The following is a 24831-nucleotide window of genomic DNA, read 5'->3' as shown; positions in this document are numbered from 1 at the left end:
ACCTGAGAATACCAAGAATATTTTAAGCCTCACATATACATTTACCACGGCATCCTCTGTCTCAAAGAAGATTCAGAGTCAAATTTCCTATCAGATTACTGATGGCAGCAAAAACCTGTGCTTAGAGTTTTAGACGGAAATATCAGACATTATTTTCTTGCAAATTGTAACAATAACAATGTAGCTAACAAAAATAACTTTACAGGGGCTTCCCTGGTGGTGCAGTGGTTGAGAGTCCGCCTGCCGATGCAGGGGACACGGGTTCGTGCCCCGGCCCGGGAAGATTCCACATGCCGCGGAGCGGCTGGTCCCGTGAGCCATGGCCGCTGAGCCTGCGCGTCCGGAGCCTGTGCTCCGCGACGGGAGAGGCCACAACGGTGAGAGGCCCGCGTACCGCAAAAAAAAAACCCCAAAAAACAAAAAAAAACTTTACGTTTTGGCATGATGCCATCCCTTGCTTAGATCCAATACCACAAAAGTTTAGTTGATGCAATATCAATAAAATAAAGTCCTTGCAATATTTTTGATAGTAAGTGTCCCAAACAGAGTCCAGTATGTAATGAAGCATTTGACTAAACAGGTTCCAGTGACTTGGCATGAACATCACACCCCACTCTGTACACATTCCTCATCCTTCCCTTTGGAGAAATCTCACGTACCAACTGGTTGAAAGGGCTAGTTTGCCTGTTAGTAAGATCTTGGCAGCAAAACACTAAGGATAAGACAACCAGTGTATATGAGAGTTGAGGGTGGGTTTAGTTGAGAAGATCTAAGCTAAACTACAGCTAGTGGAGAACCTACATGTCAGTAGATGATTAGGTATTTGTGGCAAAACTAGGTGGGAGTCCCATTCCTTTTGTCCCAACACGCCAAAACACAGTTCTAGAAAATATCAACTAATGTATGGGGGCTGATCTGCTCAGTGCTATGTTTCCAGGAAAATATAGACTCTCATCCTTCTAATCCCCCGGGATTTGACCTAGATGAGGATTGTTTTTCAAGAGCTGTATTCAAAACCCCCCAAAAGACAGAGGGTAATTGGAAAAGTCAGAAAGGAGCCCTAATTGATCCAGAAACTTTCTATCAGAAATGCTTGCCAAATGAGGAAAGAAAAAATGAATTTCTTTCTTTTAAAAATCTATGTATGTTTTTAGAAGGATAGATATAATTAACAGTATCCTAAGCAGTTTTCAAACAACTTGGAATTTACATCTTTAACTAAAAAGGAAAAAAAAAATTCAGGAATATGCTTCCTTCCATGTCCCCCCCCCCCCCCCCGCCCCCCTTCTCCCATTTATAAAAGAGATCTGATAAAAAGGAACACCAACCTGACATAGGCTTTCAGGGCAATCCTAGACATCTGAAAATGCCATTCGAGTTCTTTGACATACATCATCTATTTTTGTATTTATGTATCTCTATGCTCTAGGAAGAGATTTACTTCTGAAACCGTATCTGATACTCACAGAAATAATTTCAAATTAGCATTTCAAATCTTTCTGCTTGTTTGTTTTTACACTGGTTGAAATGGCAACTTTCCGTAAAAAGAAGGTTGAAAACAGCATTTCTATTTGCTGTTCATGAAAAGGTCAGTGTTTCACAAGCCTTTTAACTACTGATAGGTCTGTCTGAGCTTTATCGTTTATTTGGGCTAGATTCAAGCTCAATATCCCATCTGATGTGTTATTATTTTAAATATTCAAATTATTTCTGAAATGTAAATAACATCAAAATAGAATCAGCCTTTTATAAATGAAATTATCAGGTTATTATGTTGTGAAATTTAGAAACTTCATGGCTTAAAAAAAGAGGGTAGAAATTATTGGAGGCATTTTTATGAGACACCTGTGTAAGTCCAGTGCATTACACAAAGTAACTCAGCAGTATAGAAAAGTGTGCCAAAAGCATACTTTTTTTTTTTTTGGTTGCCAAAGCCAAAGGTTATGCATGCTCAGCTTTGATTTTCATATAAAAACTGAGAACGAGAGTGTTAATTGTACTGTTGTTTCTAAAAACTGGGAATCCATCTTCTGTAAGGATAATGGCTTTCAAATATCTTAGACAAGGGTAGCCTGGGATGAGATCTTAACAATTTTCCTTTGGCTAATTCTCTCATTTTTAAATATGTTCTTGTCAAGCACATAGATAATTCTCACCCACATCATTATTTTAGCCATGTTCTTTAATTATATGAGTATCATGAGAATGGAAAATCTTTTAAGATGTCTTCCTTGGGAAGAAATTACAAATTTTCATGTTGAGTATAAGAAGGTAGGGAATTATTTTTCTCACAACTAGACACATGGGCCATATCAGCTTTATCTTAAATATTTATATAATTTAGTCTTTTTAGGTGACATAGTTTGAAAAGTGGTTATATATTTGGTATACGTTTAAGAGAAACTGTTCCTTCCACCTGGAAAGAATGGAACCTTCACACTGGAGGATGGGTCACTGCAAACCTAGGATAATGTTTTTAGGAAAGATCTCCTTGGAGAATTTATCTATTGCTCTACCATGTGGCTTTAAGAAGTCTAATAACAAATGCTGTAAATTAAATGTGGGTTATTTCAACTTGGGAATGTAGGGGAAATGTCTTTGAAAATCTCTGGGCCATATCCTTCCAGGCAAATAAACAGTTTCCAGTACAGAGGGCTGTATAATCATTCTAGTAAATTAATTCCCTTCTACACTACTGGATTTGGGTAGGTAGATCTCTTTGCAGTCAACAAATTAGGAGGGCTGGGCTCTGCATTAACTGTCAAAATTGACTCAGTAACATTGACGTTAGCTAATTTCTCTCTTGGCGTCTTTGGTTACTAATGTGAATTTCCCTACCATTTGCATATCATGAATGTAATAACTACAGAGAAGCATTTGATCCACTCATATTTCTTGGAGGCATAGAAGCTATATATGATGGGTTTCTATGGTTACACACTTCACGTTTGGAGATGTACGTGGGGGTCTTTATCCTCGACCCATACCTGCATACATTTATAGAATAAAAGGCTAGGTAGGTGGGCACTAAAACATGAAGCATGTGATCCAGAGAGGAACAAAGTGAACAGTGCCGCTGCAGTGTGTAGCTGTAGGGTCTAATCCTCTCCTAAACATTTATAGAGATACCACTGTCTGGTGCCTGTTTTCCAGGTGGAACGTCATTAGACTTTCCAATAACAAGTTCACTTTCAATAAAACATGACCAGAGTATTTTTAGTATGAGCCTTTTCCGCATTGTTGAGAGGTAATAGTGAACACTACTAGGGGTAATGAATATGATGGGAATAGCCACGGAAGAACTACAAAGGTTGGAAATCGGGAAAAAAAAAAGGTTACGATTGCATATTCCCAAGGGGACACTTCTCTGGATCTTCGAAAAAAGGTTAGACTGCATGATTTTAAAGCATGTGAGCAGGTTAAGCATCTGTAAAATACTGCACTGATTACCAGGCAATTCTGGGCAAGCAGTTCTTCCTGTCGAGACATGGGTCATAATCCTAACTACAAAGTTATATTGCTTTTTTGAAGTTATAATGTTCTGTTCCACAAATCAATCAGTCAATGAAAATAATTTATACAATGACCACTGATTTAAAAGTCCCACAGGAGAGTCAATGAGAGGACCTTTGACAAAATGGAAATTGGGAGAGCCTCTGAATGCATCTGTTTGGATATCTTGGCAGGGAAAAAGTCACAGCTAGATACTCACCCATTTCTCATTGGCTGGAATGCTGAAGCACTCTCTCCCTTGGGAGTCCCACCTCTTAGTGGTTGCTCCTCCTATAGGTAAGACATTCCCTGCTTTGGGAGATGATTAACCATGGCTGGGTTAAGCTCTAAAAATTAAATGTCTCTTACAATTGTTACCCCTTCCTATGCTATCTTCGCAGGTGAAATATCATCAGGACCGACCAACACTTGACGTATGTTGGGTGGAAGACAATGAACGTGGCTAGAGGTGATAAGAACACAATGGTTGGAAAGAAGAGCAGAAATGCAATCCATTACCAAAATCTGTAAGTAGATCTGAATGAACGTTCATGAAGCCACTCATCACAGCACCTTTCTTTCTTTGTAAAAGAAATATGATTTTTGTATGTCTCTTCTGTGTCATGTGCTTGTTTATCAATTGAAATGCTCAATTTTACCAACAGCTGGAATGTCTTGGCCAAGCGCAGTGATTACTACAACAAAAGCCAAGTGCCATTTTTAGGTCACTGTAAGATCCAGTGTCATACATGGTTGATCATGAAATGGCCAAATATTCCTGAAGTTATGAAACTATACTCATGACTTGCTCTGGATATAACTGCCCACAATCAGACACAGACAGAAAACCATAATCAAAGAGAAACTACCCATCTTGAGCCAGGAAACACTGAAAGAAGTCTTAAAGGAGTTGATTTACATTCTTGAGATAGTGAAGTTTTGTCACCATTAGAGAATGTAAGGGCTTCATCATCTACCAGAGGAAACGTGTCATTTTTCTGATTGCTCCCACAATGTTCTCAGATGGAAGCAGCGAAACTGGTGAACCTCGCTTTGACAGATTAGGAGCTAGGGGCCCTGGGCTGTGGAATCAACAGTGAATCTAGGCCCTCGTGGACAAGAGCATGTGTACAATGATCTTTTATTAATCGTGAGACCACTGCGGGGGAAGGTATTGCATCAGGAAGTCTCATTGTGGATGAGAGCCACCTATCAGAATAGCTACAGAGTTGAAGACAGCATGCTTTATAAGAAAAAATTATAAGAAGAAAAAACTTAGTGTGTTTATGCTGTGAGCCACAAGAGCAGAGCTCCATAAAACCTTCACTGGTGGAAGGCTTGAATCGGAATCTTTGAAAGAATAAAATTAGCTTATAAGAGGTTAGAATCATTGGGCCACGGCATTGTGCTGAAGAGTTGCTCAACAGGCAAGGCTACTCTGGTCACTGAATTATTCCTTTTGCTGTTAAAGAAGTAGACGTTGGCTGCTCATTCTGTGTTAAACCAAAGATTGGGTCCCAAGAGACACATTAATTGTTGATCCAAGAAAATTACCTTCCCATAGCAAAGTGTTCTGTGTATGACCATATATGGATATAATATGGGAATTCTAAAGAATAATATGAGGAATTCTAAAGAAAAATTTAAAGACAATGAGATGCATAAAGTATCATTTATCTCAATATTCTGACCCTGTGCTCCTTTGGGACATTAAAAGGAAACAGCGCATGACCAAAGGGTTGACATTTGCCAAGTCGAATACTGGGCATCTATTTTCTTTCTTTTGGATGAGGATACCAATTGCACAATAATACCTTTTTGGTCTTTATTTCTTCAAAACATGGAAGCAAAAGATGAAGTAGATGACAATGAGAAGAGAGAAAACATTCCATACAGAATATGCTGTATCACTAGTGATTAAATCAGAAACAATTAGAAACTTTATTTGTCTGTGTCAATAGTGTGTACCATTTATAAGGAACAGCACAATTAGTGCACTTCCCCCCCAAGCTGTGCATAATACACACAAAATAATCAAAATAATTTTACACGACTATAATTCCTAATACAACCCTGAACAACCAGAATCATATTTTCTCTAAAACATGAAAATTTAAAAAGCAAACAAACCAAAAAGCTTTGAAGTTGACCAACGGCAAGGATTTCTTAAAGTCCTTTGTGAAAATTTGCTATGGGATTATTAACATTCCAAATATGGCTAGAAAGGAGGGCAAAGTCTTTCTAATGTTTCAACAACTCATATCCCTTGACAATTTACTTGGTGTTCCTAGGCTAGCTTTCTATTTAATAAATCTTCAAAAAAAAAAAAAAAAAAAAAAAAAGGGTTAGAGTTTGCCCTCAAAGGAGTTAGGCCACCAGTGTGTTGGGCCATGACAGGTAGGGGTGAGGCTCCAAGAGACAGGAGAAATTGTAGAGCTGTGGGGGGCATAGAAAAGTACTGCTGTCCAAGAAAGATAAAAATTGGGGTTAATTGGGCCTTCTCAGTGATCTGGATCACCAGCACAACTGCCTTACTTGGTTTAAAATGGGAAGATGTGCAGATCTGCAAGATTGGCTAAGGCTACATAGAATGTTTTTCGTACCCTATGCCTTATACTGTCTCAGTTAAAGAAAATCTTAGATATTTAGACAAGAGGGTTTCAGGACTGTGTTTTTCTCATAAGATCAGACTGTTTCCATGAGACTGTGTTAACCCCCTCTGGGCAGGGATCTGGGCTGTCTTGTCCATGGTTTAGTCCCCAAGAGGCAGCACAGTACCTGGCATATTGAGTGGGTAACCAGCATTTAATTATTCATTCGGTCACCCAATGCTTATTAAATGATGAATGAGCCTGATTATTAAGTGGAAGAAAATACAAATTAAAATTGTTGAGAGTTAAGGATCTTTGAATCAATACAGAGGGCTTAGGGGTGTCTCCGGCCTGGGATTCTTTATGGATAGAGAAGTGTCTGAGAGGGGACCTAAGTCATCCATTTATACCTCATTCGTGGACTCATGGCTTTGGAATGTTGGGTTTATCCACCCTCTCTGATACTGTGAAACAGAAAGAGCCATTCCTTTTCCAGCGTTAAAAATCTCCCAGGGCAATGCTCCTGGGAGGCACTAATCATCCCATTTAATTGCTTCCTCCTTAGTCCTAAGTAGAGAAGATACACTTTTAAAGGCCTGTTGCTCACCACGGCTTCTTTCCTCCTCAGGAACTGCAGATACAATCAGAGGGGTCTGGACGGTGAAAGAAACAGGGCTCCAAATTGCCTTTTACATACAAAAATAAAAGGAACAAACCAGCACTATCTACCGTCTGTGCCAGACAGAGCAGATGTGAAATAAATACTTTGGGGGCAGGGGTGTTGTGGGAATGGGGGCTTTCAAAGCTCAGGCACATCTAACGCATCCGCTTCTCTACATGCCCTTCTCCTTGGCCTTCCTGAACCAACAGGTGAGTTTTTGAGGCTCTGATGTGTACCAAGTGGCTAATTTTCCATGAAGATACTTTGTAGTTTGCCTACTGTCCTCTCAATAGCTTTAACTTCCCATGTAACAGTTATTGCTTCTTAGAAATGAACATGCAGATCCATGAATAAGCCATTTTCTCCTTTTATCCCTAATCAAACTCAATAACAACACAAAAGTTACAACTCAGGTGAAAAGAAAACTCACTTATGTCTTCAACGACCAATCAATCAACGTTGCCCAATGGGAGAACGGTACGTGCTATACTCTGCTATGTACAGATGCGCTTGGCTTTGTCGTATTTGTTTTTCATCCATGCGCCGTGTAACAGGTATCACAACAACATTCCCAAACAGGCCCACGAAGGAGGAGCAGATGTTCGGTCACGACTGGAACTGGAGTGTGCAGGCCATGGATGCTTTTGAAAACAAAACTGACGGACGATCCCAGGCAAGAGCAACATGGGACTGGGACACACAGTGATGCAAGTGGAAAAGGATGATGTGCTTTTGGAATGGGGTTATTCTTCCTGTTTGTCTGAGGGGAGGTGAGCAGGAGGGTTGGGATGGGGGGGGGCCTGGGGGGTTAGCAGGGCTGGAACACCAGAATATAAGGGCCTTCCTAATCACAGTCCAGTGCTAAAGAGATAAGAGAGGATTTTGCATGTTCCTGGGAATCTAGGCGCGATGTTCCTGTACCTGGTGAACAAGAGTGCCAGGCCTATCAGACTCTATCTAGGACCGTGACTTTTCTGGGCTCCACTCCAGCTGCCATGTTTCTTCTTGGAGGCAGCTTCACCTCTGCTCCCATCCCAGAGATGAGCATGCAATTTAGTTATATGGTGAAGACATGGCTTCTTTCTTTTTCCATGCCCATTTCCTCTCTTCATCCAAAATAATTTTTTAAATGTTTGGGGGAAGGGAGAGTTATCTTAATGATTTCCATTTTTACCCGAAACCCATTTGCATTTAGATTGGTCATCACCTCCCACAAGAGAAGCAAAAACCCTGATCCTCCCCCCAAAAACCAAAACAAAAGCCTAACATCAACTACCTCCCCAACCCCACCCCCCCAAACAAGCAAAAACAAACAGAAAACAAATCAAAGACTTAACGATTTATGAACCCGGGGAGAACACAGCCCTCAGAGGCTGAGCTGCAAAGATGGCCCTGCCTCCACGCCTGGTTCAACGTGACGACGCCCCTGGGAACAGGAGGTGATGCCTTCTCACTCTGGCCCTAGTACAGAGTCTGCTCGTGAAGCTGGATTCCATCAGCAGGTAAGTGGACATGACAAATGACAATTCTTCTGTTCGTTATAATTTTTTATGTATATATATGTATATATATATAAATTTACTACATCTGATTGTTCCTTTAGAAGCCTTTTATGTGGCAGTAGGCCTCCAGGGAGGAGAAGAAAATGTACAAGAGCCACAGGAGCACAAAGAGGCAGGATGTGAGGAGCTTGGCAGTCCGGGGCCCACCCAGCTCACCTCCGATTTCTGGCCTCCGCCGATACAGCAGCACCCCGACATTGATGAAAGCAAAAATGGTGAAGAGAGTGACGGAGAAAGCCAGCGTGCCAGGGGACACTTTGAACTGTTCCCCGTTGGCTGCATGGTAGATGGCAGCGATGGACCAGGCCACGCCAATTCCCAGGAAGACATTCACCGCGTTGCTGCCTGTGACGTTACCTATGGATGCATCTGCGTACTGGTCCTGGGTGGCGGCCACTTTGCTTGCAAATGTGTCTGTGGAGGAAGAGGAAAAAGGCCGTGACACTTAGCCACTTAGAGAGGTCTGTGGAGTGCCGGCAGCTTCAGCTGCGCACTCTGGAATCAAACCGTCGATGGAGACCCCGTGACCAGGACAGAGCTTTGATGTTCCCTCGAGTCCCAGTCGTGTGGTCAGAACGGCAGGATCCAGGTATCAGGACTTGCTGACTTATAGGTGACCTTGGTCAAGTTCTTTACCCACAGATACCACGGTTCTTTGTAACACTGAGTTTGCAGGGAGGCATGTTTCAGAGCGTTATCACGGCCTATCTACATCAGAATCAGATGGGGTCCTTCTTTACCAGGCTCCGTCCAGCCATGCCAGATCATAAGTGCCGGGACTCAGGAACATGTTTTTACAACATGCCAAAAGATTCTAGGTCAATGAAGTTTGAGAATGGCTGCTGAAGGGTATTACTGAAGGCTGCTGTATCGTCCGCTCTAGTTTATAGATGAGAAGGTTCAGGGCTCAGGAAATATTTCCAAAGATTCAAGAGCAAGTCAGTGGTGGAAGTGAAACTAACTGACCCATGATAACAACTGACATTTGCCTAGAGCCTTACAGACAGGAAAGCAGATTCACCTATGTTATTGTGTTGATGGTGACAACAGTTCTATGAGGAGAGGAAACTTTATAGGTGAGGATACTGGGCTCTGAGAGGTGCAGCATCACACAGCAAGGAAGAAGCCATGTTAAGGCTTGAGCTCAGGCCTCCTGCCTTCATGCAAATGCTGTTCATCGTTCCATCTCACCCTTCCCTGGCCTGGCACGTTAATGGCCATCCTCAAAGCTCTTTGTTCGCCAGTAATCCTGTATGCTTCTTTTCTCTGAAGCTGGGAAAATCATACATTTCCTTTCTCTACAGGGAGTAGGACAAGATTCACTTACACTTGGTGAGTAGAGCACCGGGGCTTAGTGCAAACCCGAGTCAGAGGGTGTGGAATTCTGCCTGCACAGCTGAATGTGTGACCCCAGGCAGATGACTTAATTTTTCTGAGACTCAATTTCCTAATCTGTGCAATGAGGAGAGTCATGCCCACTTCAGAGTGCTTTTGTTCAATTGAGCTATTATATGTAAAATGCTAACGTTTCTTTGTACAAAGCAAGAGTAGCTCCTTTTGGTGCTTTGGGAAGACAATGTGCATGGAGCTGCCTAGATCCATCTATTACAAGTTGACGCTGGATCTGAAATAGCTCCCTTTATTAAGAATGTGAACAGGACTTGTAAGATATTCAACTTCCTTTCTCTATGCTCACCTAGTTACTGGTATCAAAGTCCTTTCAGTTACCTCTGCAAAATACGTTGCACGGTCGGTTTAGAGTAGATATTAGTAACTGTCAAGTTGCACTCACGTTTGCAAAGCCAGCAATGGCAGGTATGCTGTTACCACAAGGCAGTATGCTCTGAGCATGCGTGTAGTTGTGTGCTATCTGGATTACTCTCTCCCCTCTGTTGCTATTCGTTGCCACTTCCAATGAGGATGACACGTAAAGCACGTACGTTTCTATCAGCCTGTAGATTCTTATGCTTTTAACATGGGTGCTGAGAAGCTACTGGATCTGTGGTGTCACATCCTTTCTGAAAGGAAACTGGTTAACCTTGAGGGCCCATCTCACTGATCCTGACCTGTCTGTGACGGAAAGCAGATTTTAGTTACTGTTTTATAAAGAGGCGGACTGCTTACTCTGTGCTACACATGTCACACGGATATTTTCATTCAACCCTCTTATCAACCTTATAGAGTAGATGTTACTATTTCCGCTTTTACAATGTGGGAAACAGCGATGTTGTGACAGTATGCCTCTTGGACAGGGTGTCCGTCAACAAAGCAAGGATTCTGAGACCAAATCTGTTTGATTTCAGAGCCCATTCTCACCCTAGACCTCACTGCCCCTCCTAGGAAGGCTAAAGGTTTCCTTCCCTCTGTCCATTTCAGGTTGCCCTGTTCCTTCCACTCAGAAACCTTGAAACAGCTCCTTCCTGTATCAGTGAGAGCAAAGACTGAAGGAGGTATAGGCAGCTTGCTAACCCGTCCTGCTGGATGGGTGCTGCCTTTTTGCATTCGTGATCACACACCGCAGCCCTGTCAGGACCATCACAACAGAGGCCGGTGAGCAAAAGCCCAGTGAGACAATCGTCACGGTCTCTTGCTGTTCATTATTAAGAGTTGTTAGGACCTGACATAGCCGCAGCCTCAAAAACAATGAAGTCATTTTGCTTTGACTTTCCGAGGACAGACAGGCAGCTCGGCAAGGAAAGTAAAGGAACAGAGTCTAAAGCAGGAGAAAGCCACTTTTACAGCTCAGCTGCTGCTGAGGATCACCTGAGATGTTATTCTGCGCTGGCGTGGCTGCTGGCGGAGGCTAGTGCCTTCCCCCCAATGCTGCAGGGGGCAGGGGCGGGCACCTGGCGTGTTCCACAGCTTACGCATGCATACCTCCCCCGGCACGCAGTATGTGGCACACTAGACTTCCTGGGTGCCCCCTCTCCACTCGGAAACCCTGGACTTTCTGGATGGCATCTCTGCTGCCGCCCCAGAAGGGAGTGAGGCACAAATTCAAGGATGTACTGGGCCCTCCTGGGTCTGCAGGGACTTCTTCTCCCTTAAGCCATTTCTCAATAGCCTATTAATTAATGTGAATAGCGCATGAGAATTCTTGTAATAATAGGTTTCTGTTTACAAATGCCTTTCTTTGGATTCTCTGAAAATTAGTTGCCAGAGCGATTAGCTCCTCACGTAAATGAAACATGTTTGGGCCTCTGAATCAGGGAGGTTTTTTTTTTTTTTTTTTTTTTTTTTTACCTGGGTTACACATCAGACCTTTGCTTTTCAATTCAAAAGCTGGGTAAAAAAAATTGTAGGAACACAAGTAAATCCAAACCATCAGCCTTAACTGCAACAGAGACAACTCCGACTTCCAAGTGAAGTGTGATGGAATCTCCCCAAACTATCTTCTCTCACCACTGCTTAGTGCGCAGACCACAGACCACAGGCGAGGCCCTGCCAAGGGTCAAGCCTGACCCTGAATGCCAAGCCCGCAACCTGCTATGGCTGAACAAGGCAAAAGCCACTCAAATGCCATTCCCCGGAGTGAAGTCCAAACAAGGACTATTGACATGGCGTGAGCATATTCAGAGCTTGGCCCGTTAAACACAAACATGTATGAATCAGATTGCCACTGTGATTGGTACAAACTAAGTTATGTTGATAATCATTTACATATGTGTGTATACCTGTACCTACATCTATACTTCAGGTTAGTATTCTACTAGTAATTTTTGCTTCTAACTCCCACCTTGAATTCTAATGAATTTTATTTTTATATTTTTCCTTTCTTACAAACATCTTTATTCCCAAACTTCAGTTCTATTCATTGCTCAGCCATATTATAATTTGTTTGCAGTGTCTTTTATTATGTAATAAGATTCACAATAGGAATAATCTTGGCAAATATCGATGGGGTGGACACATGGATTAGTCACTATTCTGAGCCCTTTGCTCAGCCCCTGTAAACTTCTTGACGGAAATGCAAGTGCTAAAATTATACTCTTTTTTTTTTAGCCACATTGTAAGGCATGCAGGACCTTAGTTCCCTGGCCAGGGATCAAACCCGCGCCCCCTGAATGCTAATAAATTTTAAATTAGTCGTAGAGTTTTAGACTTTTGGTCCTGCCCCCTTGGTACCCACTAACAGGGAAGATTTGTTTGGGAGGCAGTGTGGCTGGAATTAAGCCATATGTTACAGAGTCAGGACATAATTGTCCTCTGCATCTAACCTTGGCGGCTAAGTCATCTAGTCAATATGCAGGAATATTGATTAGATATCAACACACTCCCCTTTCCTCCAGAAATGATTTTTTAACTGAACTTAAACTTTATCGCTACATACAGACTAAGCCTCAAACATCTCTTCTGTAAAAAGGATAGTTCTTACAGCCCTGCAGGTCACAGGAAGGGTTTACATATTACCTAGAGTACCACCCCACGTGGTTTATCTTCGTCTTGACTCTGCATGTGCTGGGGGCCAGCTGTGCAACTCTCAAGTGCTTCGCGCTCAGGAGCAGATTTTGACTGGAGCCCAGCCTGCTACGGAGGCATGGTTGCCGCCTCCCATCACCTGTGAATTACTGATGACGCAGGGGACAGACCAGGTGGTTCAGAGCTTCCTGCTGCGTTAGTGGGAGAAGTCTCATCAAGGGGACCCTCTGGGCTCTTCTGTCAGTGTGTTCTTGGGCAAGACACTCACTCTCTGAGGGGGGGCGGTTCTGGTTTCCTAAGTCTACTGTTTGGGTGGTACATAGAATACATCGAGAGACTAAATTCATATATATGATTTTGGTGGGATTTTTTCTTTTTTGCAGGCGTTTGTACATGACCACCCACCTTGCTTCAAATTGACTAATCGATGACGATATCTCATTTTAAAGAATAAATGACCTAGATGAAATAGTCAAAGTGATCTCTAGACCTGAAGATCTTGCCAGTGATGAAACTGTGGCGATATTTATGGAGTTGAACCACACAGCACAGGGTCATTTGACCTCTTAAAAACAGGAAAGAAATGTTGGCAAGTTTACTTACTTCAAATCACATGACCATTTATATGAGTGTAGCCATGCAATAACTGGTGGCAGTGATGACTTTCAGATACTGTGTATCATGTCAATCAAGTGTGCATATCACTGGCACTGGAAATACTGGGACAGCCTAGTTAAAAAAACAATGAAAATTTGGGGCTCCACCCTTCACCCACTTAATCAGACTCTCTGAGAAAAAGATACAGGAATACACATTTTAATAAGTGCCTGAGGTGCCTAGCTTTTCCACCAAGGTTCAAGAACCACAGCTCTCAGGCATGGAAATGGAAGCTACTACTCCCAGTGCCCACAGTTTGGGGGGGGGCCTTGCTGGCAGGAAGAGATGTTTGAGTTTCAGGGAAGCAGCTAATTGAGAAGTAAGGAGCAACTGATTCCTCTTAGAGACAGTGATGCCCTGTGATAGAGTAGTCACTTGCTCATAAAACAGCTTGGTGGAGGGCCTGGGACTGCTTGACCACGAAGTCCCCCACTCTCAAGTTGTGCTATACTCTTAATTTTTTTTGGAAAAAAAAACCCATTCCAGCATGGCAACTATAAAAGGCCAAGGAAAGAGTGAAATTTACTTAAATTAGTTGAATTCTGGCTCTTTCACTTGCCAGGTAAGAAGCTTACCTACTTTAATATGGTTTTGAGGGAAATGAGTTAACATGAACAGCGCTCAGAATAGGGCCTAGCAATTAATGAGTGCTCAATATTAGTAATTTTTTTGTGTGTGTGTGGTATGCAGGCCTCTCACTGTTGTGGCCTCTCCCGTTGCGGAGCACAGGCTCTGGACGCACAGGCTCAGCAGTCATGGCTCACGGGCCCAGCAGCTCAGCAGCATGTGGGATCTTCCCAGACCAGGGCACGAACCCACGTCCCCTGCATCGGCAGGCAGACTCTCAACCACTGCGCCACCAGGGAAGCCCTAGTAATTATTTTTATAATACAACAGAGCCAGATCCCAAGAGAATCCATAAGTGGTCTAGAATTTGTGAGTTACTGTAATGATTCTAAACTTCTGGGGAGTTATAACACCCTTTAAAGACATATTAACTTTATAGTCCTAGGTATTTAACAGTGTGGTAGAACAGGGCTTCCCTGGTGCCATGAGCCATGGCCGCTGAGCCTGCGGGTCCGGAGCCTGTGCTCTGCAACGGGGGAGGCCACAACGGTGAGAGGCCCCGCGTACTGCAAAAAAAATAAAATCAAATCAAAGAGATTTTTATTTTGAAAATTCCATATAACCTAAGTCATAAAAAGACATTAGAGATCTGGCTTATGGCCCTAATTTTACTAGTGACTGAAAGTGAAAGGCAGACCTCTTTGCTTAAACAACGTATAGATTCCTCTCTATTCTTTCCTCTCTTCTATGCACTTTTTGTTTCCCTCTTTGAGAATTCAAATGGAAATTTTATTTATGTACTAATTCCTCTGTCACTAAGAACCTTAAACAAGTTTTTGCTTTTGGTTGTGATATTTATTTACCCCAGTAAATATGAAACCCACACCTTCTTACTTACATACACATACTCACTTCACTGGGTCAAACAAAAAGAAACCTTGTTTGGCATCCAAGTGAAGTTTAAGAGATCAGGGAATTACTGATGTTTGACTGAATAATGACCAGTTAGGAGAGGAGTTGTAAAAATTGAAAAAGGGAAAAACACTTAAAAACTGTCCCTGAAAAAGAAATGGAGACAATGACACCTATTTTTAGAAGAGAAGAAAAGAGGTAAGTGAAAAGCTCAAGAGGACTCATGTTGGCAGGTCAGAACACCTGTTTCTACTCATTTTTATCACCAGGGTAACTTTTGAAAAATACCAAATTGTGAGGTCCACTATGAGTTTCTGCTTCCTTGGTCTGGAATGTGGTCTGAGCACTGGCATCTTTTAAAGCTCCCCAAGCAGACTGAGGTCCACTAACCAACTACTCAGAGCCCTTGCCTCACCCTCTGTGGGAGGACAATGGCACCTTCCCTGGATTAGCTGAAATAATGCATGGAATAGCTCTGACATGTAGGTCAACAAAATCAGTATTTTGGGAACAACAGGGTGGAGACACAAGATAGCAGAGTAGAAGGACGTGAGCTCACCTCTAATTATGAAAACACCAAAATCACAACTAACTGCTGAAAAACCATCAACAAAAAAGACACTGGAACTTACCAAAAAAGTTATCCTAAATCCAAAGCCAGAGAAGCCACAATGAGCCAGTAGGAGCAGCTCAATTGTGATAAAATCAAATCCCATACCCACTGGGTGGGCAACCCACAAACTGGAAAATAATTGTCACAGAAGTCCTCACAAGAGTGAAAGTTCAGAGCCCCATGTCAGGCTTCCAGCCTGGGGGTCTGGCAACAGGAGATGGAGCCCCCAGAGAATCTGGCTTTGAAGGCCAGCAGGGTTTCATCACAGGAATTCCACAGGACTGGGGGAAACAGAAACTCCACTCTTGGAGGGCACACACACACAAGGTCTTGTGCACACCAGGACCCAGTGAAAAAAGCAGTGGCCTCATAAGGGCCTGGGCCAGACCTACCTGCTGGTGGTGGAGGGTCTCCTGTGGAGGCAGGGGTACCTGTGGCTCACTGTAGGGACAAAGACACTGGCAGTGGTAGTTCCGGGGAGTACTCATTGGTGTGAGCCCTTGGGGAGGCCACCATTTTCTCACCAAGACCTGGCCCCACCCAACAGGCTGTAGGCTCCAGTGCTGGGACTCCTCAGTCCAGACATCCAACAGGGCAGGAAACACAGCCCCACCCATCAGCACACAGGCTGCTTAAAGTCTTCCTGAGCATATAGCTGCCCACTAAACTCACCCCTTGACACGGCCCTGGCCACCAGAGGGACATACCCAGTTCCACCCACCAGTGGGCAGGAACCAGTCTCTCCCACCAGGAAACTTGCACAAGCCTCTGAGACAACCTCATCCACCAGGGGCCAGACAGCAGAAACAAGAAGAACTACAATCCTGCAGCCTGTGGAACAGAAACTGCAATCACAGAAAGTGAGAAAAAATGAGACAGGAGAGGAAACGTCCCAGATGAAGAAACAAGATAAAACCCCAGAAGAACAACTAAGTGAAGGGGCAATAGGTAATCTACCCAAAAAAAGAATTCAGGGCTTCCCTGGTGGCGCAGCAGTTGAGAGTCCGCCTGCTGATGCAGGGGACATGGGTTTGTGCCCCGGTCCGGGAAGATCCCACGTGCCGCAGAGTGGCTGGGCCCATGAGCCATGGCCACTAAGCCCATGCATCCAGAGCCTGTGCTCCGCAACGGGAGAGGCCACAACAGTGAGAGGCCTGCGTACCACACACACACAAAAATAATAATAATTTAGAGTAATGATAGTGATCCAAGATCTTGGAAAAAGAATGGAGGGATGGAGCAAGAAGATAACAAGAAGATACAAGAAATGTTTAACAAAGTCCTAGAAAAACAGAGAGGAACAATACAATAACTGAAATGAAAAATACACTAGAAGGAATCAAGAGCAGAATAAGTGAGGCAGAACAACAGATAAGTGACCTGGAAGACGGAATGGTGAAAATCACTGCCATGGAACAGAATAAAGAATGAAAAGAAATAAGGACAGTCTAGGGGACAACATTGCACACACCAACATTCACATTAAAGGGGTCCCAGAAGGAGAAGAGAGAGAGAAACAACCTGAGAAAATACTTGAAGAGATAACAGCTGAAAAGTTCCCTAACGAAAGGAACCAATCACCCAAGTCCAAGAAGCACAGAGAGAGAGTCCCATACAGGATAAACCCAAGGAGGAACACACCGAGACACAGAGTACTCAAATTGACAAAAATTAAAGAAAAAATATTAAAGGCCACAAGGGGAAAGCAACAAATAACATACAAGGGAACTCCCATAAGGTTATCAACTGATTTCTCAGCAGAAACTCTACAGGCCAGAAGGGAGTGGCACAATATATTTAAAATGATGAAAGGGAAGAACCTGTAACCAAGAAGACTATCCAACACCGCTCTCATTCAGATTCAACGGAGAAATCAAAAGCTTTACAGACAAGCAAAAGCTAAGAGAATTCAGCACCACCAAACCAGCTCTACAACAAATGCTAAAGGAATTTCTCTAGGTGGAAAAGAAAAGGTCACAACTAGAAACAATTATGAATGGAAAAGCTCACCCGTAAAGCCAAACATATAGTAAAAGTAGGAAATTACCCATACACAAATATGATATCAAAACCAGCAATCATGAGAAGAGGAGAGCAAAACTGCAGGATATTGGAAATGCACTGGAAATTAAAACAATCTTGTTTATATACAGATTGCTACATCAAAACCTCACGGTAACCAAACCAAAAATCTACAATAGATATACACACAAAAAAGAAAAAGGAATCCAAACACAACACTAAGTCATCAAATCACAAGAGAACAAAAGAGGAGGGAAGAAAAAAGGCCTACAAAAACGAACCAAAAACAATTAAGAAAATGGCAATAAGAGCATACATATTGATAATTACCTGAAATGGATTAAATGCTCCAACCCAAAGACACAGACTGGCTGAATGGATACAAAAACAAGACCTGTATACAGGCTGTCTACAAGAGACCCACTTCAGATCTAGAGACACATACAGACTGAACAAAGGGGATGGAAAAAGCTATTCCATGCAAACGGAAACCAAAAGAAAGCTGGAGTAGCAATACTCATATCAGACAAAATAGACTTTAAAATAAAGAATGTTACAAGAGACAAGGAAGGACACCCCATAATGATCAAGGGATCAATCCAAGAAGAAGATATAACAATTGTAAATATACACGCGCACCCAATATAGGAGCACCTCAGTACATAAGGCAAATGCTAACAGCCGTAAAAGGGGAAATCGACAGTAACACAATGATAGTAGGGGACTTTAACACCCCACTTTGACCAACAGACAGATCATCCAAAAGGAAAATAAATAAGGAAACACAGGACTTAAACAACACATTAGACCAGATGAATTTAATATTTATACAACATTCTATCCAAAAGCACCAGAACACACATTCTTCTCAAGTGCACATGGAACATTCTCCAGGACTGATCACATGCTGGGCCAAAAAGCAAGCTTCAGGAAATTTAAGAAAATTGAAATGATATCAAGCATCTTTTCTGACCACAACACTTTGAGGTTAGAAATCAACTACAAGAAAAAAAAACTGTAAAAAAGACAAACACATGGAGACTAAACAATATGCTACTAAACAACCAATGGATCACTAAAAAAAAAAAAATCAAAGAGGAAATAAAAAATACCTAGAGACAAATGAAAAGGGAAGCACAACAATCTCAAGCCTAAGGGACGCAGCAAAAGCAGTTCTAAGAGGGAAGTTTATAGCAATACAATCTTACCTCAGGAAACAAGAAAAACCTCAAACAACCTAACCTTATACCTAAAGAAATTAGAGAAAGAAGAACAAACAAAACCCAAAGTTTGTTAGTAGAAGGAAAGAAATCATAAAGATCAGAAAGAAACGAAATATAGATGAAGGAAACAATAGAAAAGATAAATGAAACTAAAAGCTGGTTCTTTGAGATTAACAAAACTGATAAACCTTTAGCCAGACCCATCAAAAAAAAAGAGGGAGAGGGCTCAAATAAAATTAGATATGAAAAAGAAGAAGTTACAATGGAAGCCACAGAAATACAAAGGATCATAAGACACTACTACAAGCAACTATATGCCAATAAAATGGACAACCTAGAAGAAACGGACAAATTCTTAGAAAGGTACAGTCTCCCAAGACTGAACCCGGAAGAAACAGAAAATATGAACAGATCAATCACATGTACTGAAATTGAAACTGTGATTTAAAAACTCCCAACAAACAAAAGTCCAGGACCAGATGGCTTCACAGGCAAATTTTATCAAACATTTAGAGAAGAGTTAACACATATCCTTCTGAAACTCTTCCAAAATATAGCAGAGGGAGGAACACTCCCAAACTCATTCTATAATACCACCATCACCCTGATACCAAAACCAGACAAAAATGTCACACAAAAAGAAAGCTACAGGATCAATAACACTGAGGAACATAGATGCAAAAATCCTAAACAAAATACTAGCAAACTGAATCCAAAAATACATTAAAAGGATCATATACCATGATCATGTGGGCTTTATCCTGGGGATGCAAGGATTTTTCAATATCCACAAATTAATCAGTGTGATACACCACATGAACAAGAATAAAAACCATATGGTCACAGAATGCCAACAAACACATGAAAGAATGCTCAACATCATTAATCATTAGAGAAATGCAAATCAAAACTACAATGAGATATCATCTCACACCAGTCAGAATGGCCATCATCAAAAAATCTAGAAACAATAAATGCTGGAGAGGGTGTGGAGAAAAGGGAACACTCTTGCACTGCTGGTGGGAATGTGAATTGGTTCAGCCACTATGGAGAACAGTATGGAGGTTCCTTAAAAAACTACAAATAGAATTACCATATGACCCAGCAATCCCACTACTGGGCATATACCCTGAGAAAACCAAAATTCAAAAAGAGTCATGTACCAAAATGTTCATTGCAGCTCTATTTACAATAGCCCGGAGATGGAAACAACCTAAGCGCCCATCATCGGATGAATGGATAAAGAAGATGTGGCACATATATACAATGGAATATTACTCAGCCTTAAAAAGAAATGAAATTGAGCTATTTGTAATGAGATGGATAGACCTAGAGTCTGTCATACAGAGTGAAGTAAGTCAGAAAGAAAAAGACAAATACCGTATGCTAACACATATATATGGAATTTAAGGGGAAAAAAAATGTCATGAAGAACCTAGGGGTAAGACAGGAATAAAGACGCAGACCTACTGGAGAACGGACTTGAGGATATGGGGAGGGGGAGGGGTGAGCTTTGACAGGGCGAGAGAGAGTCATGGACATATACACACTAACAAACGTAGTAAGGTAGATAGCTAGTGGGAAGCAGCCGCATGGCACAGGGATATTAGCTCGGTGCTTTGTGACAGCCTGGAGGGGTGGGATAGGGAGAGTGGGAGGGAGGGAGACGCAAGAGGGAAGACATATGGGAACATACGTATATGTATAACTGATTCACTTTGTTATAAAGCAGAAACTAACACACCATTGTAAAGCAATTATACCCCAATAAAGATGTTTAAAAAAAAAAACAACAACCATATGGTCATCTCAATAGATGCAGAAAAAGCTTTTGACAAAATTCAACACCGATTTATTATAAAAACTCTCCAGAAAGTGGGCATAGAGGGAACCTACCTCAACATAATAAAGGCCATATACAACAAACCCACAGCAAACATCATTCTCAATGGTGAAAAACTGAAAGCATTTCCTCGAAGATCAGGAACAAGACAAGGATGTCCACTCTTGCCTCTTTTTTCAACTTAGTTTTGGATGTCCTAGCCACGGCAATCAGAGAAGAAAAATGAATCCAAATCGGAAAAGAAGAAGTAAAACTGTCACTGTTGGCAGATGACACAATACTATACATAGAAAATCTTAAAGATGCCACCAGAAAACTACTAGAGCTCATCAATGAATTGGTAAAGTTGCCGGATACAAAATTAATACACAGGATCTGTTGCATTTCTATACACTAACAACAAAACATGAGAAGGGGAAGTTAAACAATCCCATTTACCATCACATCAAAAAGAATAAAATGCCTAGGAATTAACCTACCTAAGGATGCAAAAGACCTGTACTCTGAAAACTGTAAGATGCTGATGAAAGAAATCAAAGAGGACACAAACACATGGAAAGATCTAGTGTGTTCTTGGATGGAGGAATCAATATTGTGAAAATGACTGTATTACCCAAGGCAATCTGCAGATTCAATGCAATCCCTATTAAATTACCAATGGCATTTTTCACAGGACTAGAGCAAAAAATCCTAAAATTTGTATTGAGACACAAAAAATCCCGAATAAGCAAAGCAATCTTGAGAAAGAAAAACGAAGCTGGAGGAATCAGGCTCCCTGATTTCAGACTATATTACAAATCTACAGTCATCAAAAGAGTACGGTACTGGCACAAAAACAGAAATATAGATCAATGGAACAGGATAGAAAGCCCAGAGAGAAACCCACACACCTATGGTCAATTAATCTATGTCAAAGGAGGTAAGACTATACAATGGAGAAAGATAGTCTCATCAATAAATGGTGCTTGGAAAACTGGACAGCTACATGTAACAGAATGAAATTAGAACATTCTTTAACACCATATACAAAAATAGACTCAAAATGGATTAAAGACCTAAATGTAAGACCTGATACTATAAAACTCCTAGAGGAAAACATAGGCAGAACACTCTGACATAAATCACAGCAATATCTTTTTCGACTGTCTCCTAGGGTAATAGAAATAAAAATAAAAATAAACAAATGGGACCTAATTATATCAGAAGCTTTTGCACAGCAATGGAAATCATAAACAAAATGAAAAGACAACCCACAGAATGGGAGAAAATATTTGCAAATGATGCAACCGACTAGTTAATAAGGGATTAATCTCCAAAATATATAAACAGCTCATGCAGCTCAATATTAAAAAAACAAACAACCCAATCAAAAAATGGGCAGAAGACCTAAATAGACATTTCTCCAAGGAAGACATACAGATAGCCAAGAGGCACATGTAAAGATGCTCAACATCACTAATTATCAGAGAAATGCAAATCAAAACTACAATGAGATATCACCTCACACCAGTCAGAATGGTCATCATCAAAAAGTCTACAAATAATAAATGCTGGAGAGGGTGCAGAGAAAAGGGAGCCCTCCTACACTGTTGGTGGGAATGTAAATTGGTACAACTACTATGGAGAACAGTATGGGAGGTTCCTTAAAAAACTAAAAATAGAACTACCCTATGATCCAGCAATCCCACGCATGGGCATATATCCAGAGAAAACCATGGTTTGAAAGGATACATGCATCCCAATGTTCATTGCATCATGGTTTACAATAGCCAAGACATGGAGGCAAACTAAGTGTCCATCAACAGAGGAGTGGATAAAGAAGATGTGGTACATATATACAATGGAATATTACTCAGCCATAAAAATAATGAAATAATGCCATTTGCAGCAACATGGATGGACCTAGAGATTATCATACTAAGTGAAGTAAGTCAGACGGAGAAAGACAAATATCATATGATATCGCTTCTATTTAGAATCTAAAACAAATGATACAAATGAACTTATTTGAAAAACAGAAACAGATGGACAGAAAACAAACTTATGGTTACCAAAGGGGAAAGGTGGGGGGGGAGGGATAAATTGGAAGTATGGGATTGACACATACACACTGCTAGATAACCAACAAGGACCTACTGTATAGCACAGGGAACTCTGCTCAATATTGTGTAATAACCTAAATGGGAAAATAATTTGAAAAAGAACAGATACATGTATATGTATAACTGAATCACTTTGCTGTACACCTGAAACTAACACAACATTGTTAATCAACTATACTCCAATATAAAATAAAAAGTTAAGAAAAAGCAACATTTTGTTATCAAATAATTTTTCATTTTGATATGTTAACTTGAATGTTTGCACTTTGCAGGGTTAGCGCTGGGACTTAATTTTCCTATGATGTATCTGAAATCCTGGTGTATTTCAAGTTCAAAGAAAGATTAATTCCAAATAAAATAGAAAAATAATAGGGGTTTATTTATCAGGGAACACAAGGCAGAGAAGAGAATGAGCGATAACCAGCAGTGCTATTTGACCTGCCTTCCAAACTAATTTGATACATGTTCTCAAAAACAGTAAACACTCCACTCTTAAGCATACCCATAACATATAGTCCCATAACGGGATTGTTTTTCAGAACAACGTTCATGAATGTCCAAGAGTGGATCCAAGGTTCCCCTTCCTTGTTCAAGCTCTTAGCTTCATGGCGTTTGCTAAAATTTTCTAAAGTCCGTGATTCTAATTCTTTGATGTTAGTAAAAACACTTTGAGCCTTCCAAAGAACTCTGATGGTTTATCTGAGATGGGGCTCTTCAATTTCTCAGTCATCTGTTCCCCCCTCTCACTCTTGATTCTGAAAAGAACCTTAAATCAACTAGCTGGGTGTAGAGGAAACAAGCTGTGTTCTGACCTGCTGTCTCTTGAGACCTGGATTAACACGGTTCTGGAGTGGATCAGATTATGTATGCGTGGTACCCTGGGAGTCCTGCTTGTTTACTTCCCCAAATAAAAATGTTGATGCAGACTATAGTGGTGGACATTCCAATGTGTGCCTGATCAAGTAAGGGGTACAAGGCTGACTGACTTTAAAGAAGTCTCCTTGCTCTGGTAAACCAGCAGCTGGATGACGACCATGGTGTCCTACAGTTCCCAGTTGGTCCACGTGAGGTAATGGTTCTGCTTAGCATGGAGATATTGGGTTGGCCGAACAGTTCATTCCGTTAGTGAATACACTGTTCAATAATATTCTTGGTGAAAATGAAAAATGTCTTTTATTTTCACTTAAAACCGAATGAACTGTTTGGCCAGCCCAACATTTAGTAAGCTGAGGCCACCGTGGGTGGCCAGTTTGGTCACCCGAGTCTGTGTTACTCTGGATAACGACTACTGCTACTGAAGAACGCCAGTCCTAATAACTCTGGCCAGCGTAATATATCTAGTTATGGTAGTAAGGAGCCTAAGCTTAAGCAGGACCTGGTTCTGCTCACATTTGCCATGCGCTGGCCGTGTGACCCCAGTATAACCTCCCTAAGCCTCTGAAACCTCATCTGTAAAAGAGGTGAAATACAAGTCCTCATTTGTATGGCTGTGAAGATAATTAAAAGAAGTGATGCAAAAAGGCTTAGTGTGGTGTCTGGAAATTAGCAGGTGCACAACAAATGCTACCTCTTATTATATTTCAGAAATCTTTGTTCTGGTGATAACAAAGGAAATGATGATATTAAAATCTTTTATTATGGTTTCCTTCAGCCAGGTGATTTAGGGCTAATAGGCCTTATGCAGGATTATGGGAAAATGTGGTTCTGTCTTTGATGTCCAGAAATGATAGAGGAGATAAGGACAACAATAGTTAACACTTATATGGCTTCCTATGTGAAGCACTATACATACATAGATTCTCATTTAATCCACAAACAGCCCTTTAATGTGGCTACTATTATCATCCCTATTTAACAGATGAGACAACTGAAGCCCAGAGTATAAGAAATTTGACCAAAGTTACACAGTCAGTAAGAGGTGAAGCTAGGATTCAGACCAAAGGAGTGTGACTCTAGCTGGAGTGCACGTTCTTAACCACGAGTCCATGGGGGATGGATAAGGACTAGATAACTGACATACTTTAAACTTGAAAATGGACAAAGGGTTCAAAGAAAATGTACAGAAACTTCATCACATTGAACTATGGTTGTAAGTACATGGTGTTAAAACAGCTGATCATTTTGAGAGATCAATGACTGATAAAGTAATTGTTTTGACTCCTTATGT

The 24831-nt window shown here is 41.3% G+C and overlaps 1 protein-coding gene across 4 annotated transcripts in view; it reads right to left on the bottom strand.

Annotated features, from left to right (window-relative positions):
• Positions 1-5409: 5409 nt before the first annotated feature.
• The window catches only part of SLC8A1 (solute carrier family 8 member A1), a 344765-nt gene continuing 325343 nt past the window's right edge, over positions 5410-24831 (bottom strand). Inside the window, exon 8 of one of the 4 annotated variants that reach the window (XM_029231461.1) lies at positions 5410-8720. In XM_029231461.1, the coding sequence (XP_029087294.1) occupies positions 8344-8720 (377 nt within the window). In that variant the 3' untranslated portion in view covers positions 5410-8343. The remainder of the gene's footprint in view (positions 8721-24831) is intronic. The other 3 variants (XM_029231460.1, XM_029231463.1, XM_029231462.1) reach the window with 3 other exon arrangements.

Source organism: Monodon monoceros, unplaced genomic scaffold (genome assembly GCF_005190385.1).
Source record: "Monodon monoceros isolate NGI ecotype Baffin Bay Population unplaced genomic scaffold, NGI_Narwhal_1 Super_Scaffold_19, whole genome shotgun sequence".
In the NCBI taxonomy this organism is placed as follows: domain Eukaryota; kingdom Metazoa; phylum Chordata; class Mammalia; order Artiodactyla; family Monodontidae; genus Monodon; species Monodon monoceros.
This window is presented reverse-complemented; position numbering and strand designations above follow the sequence as displayed.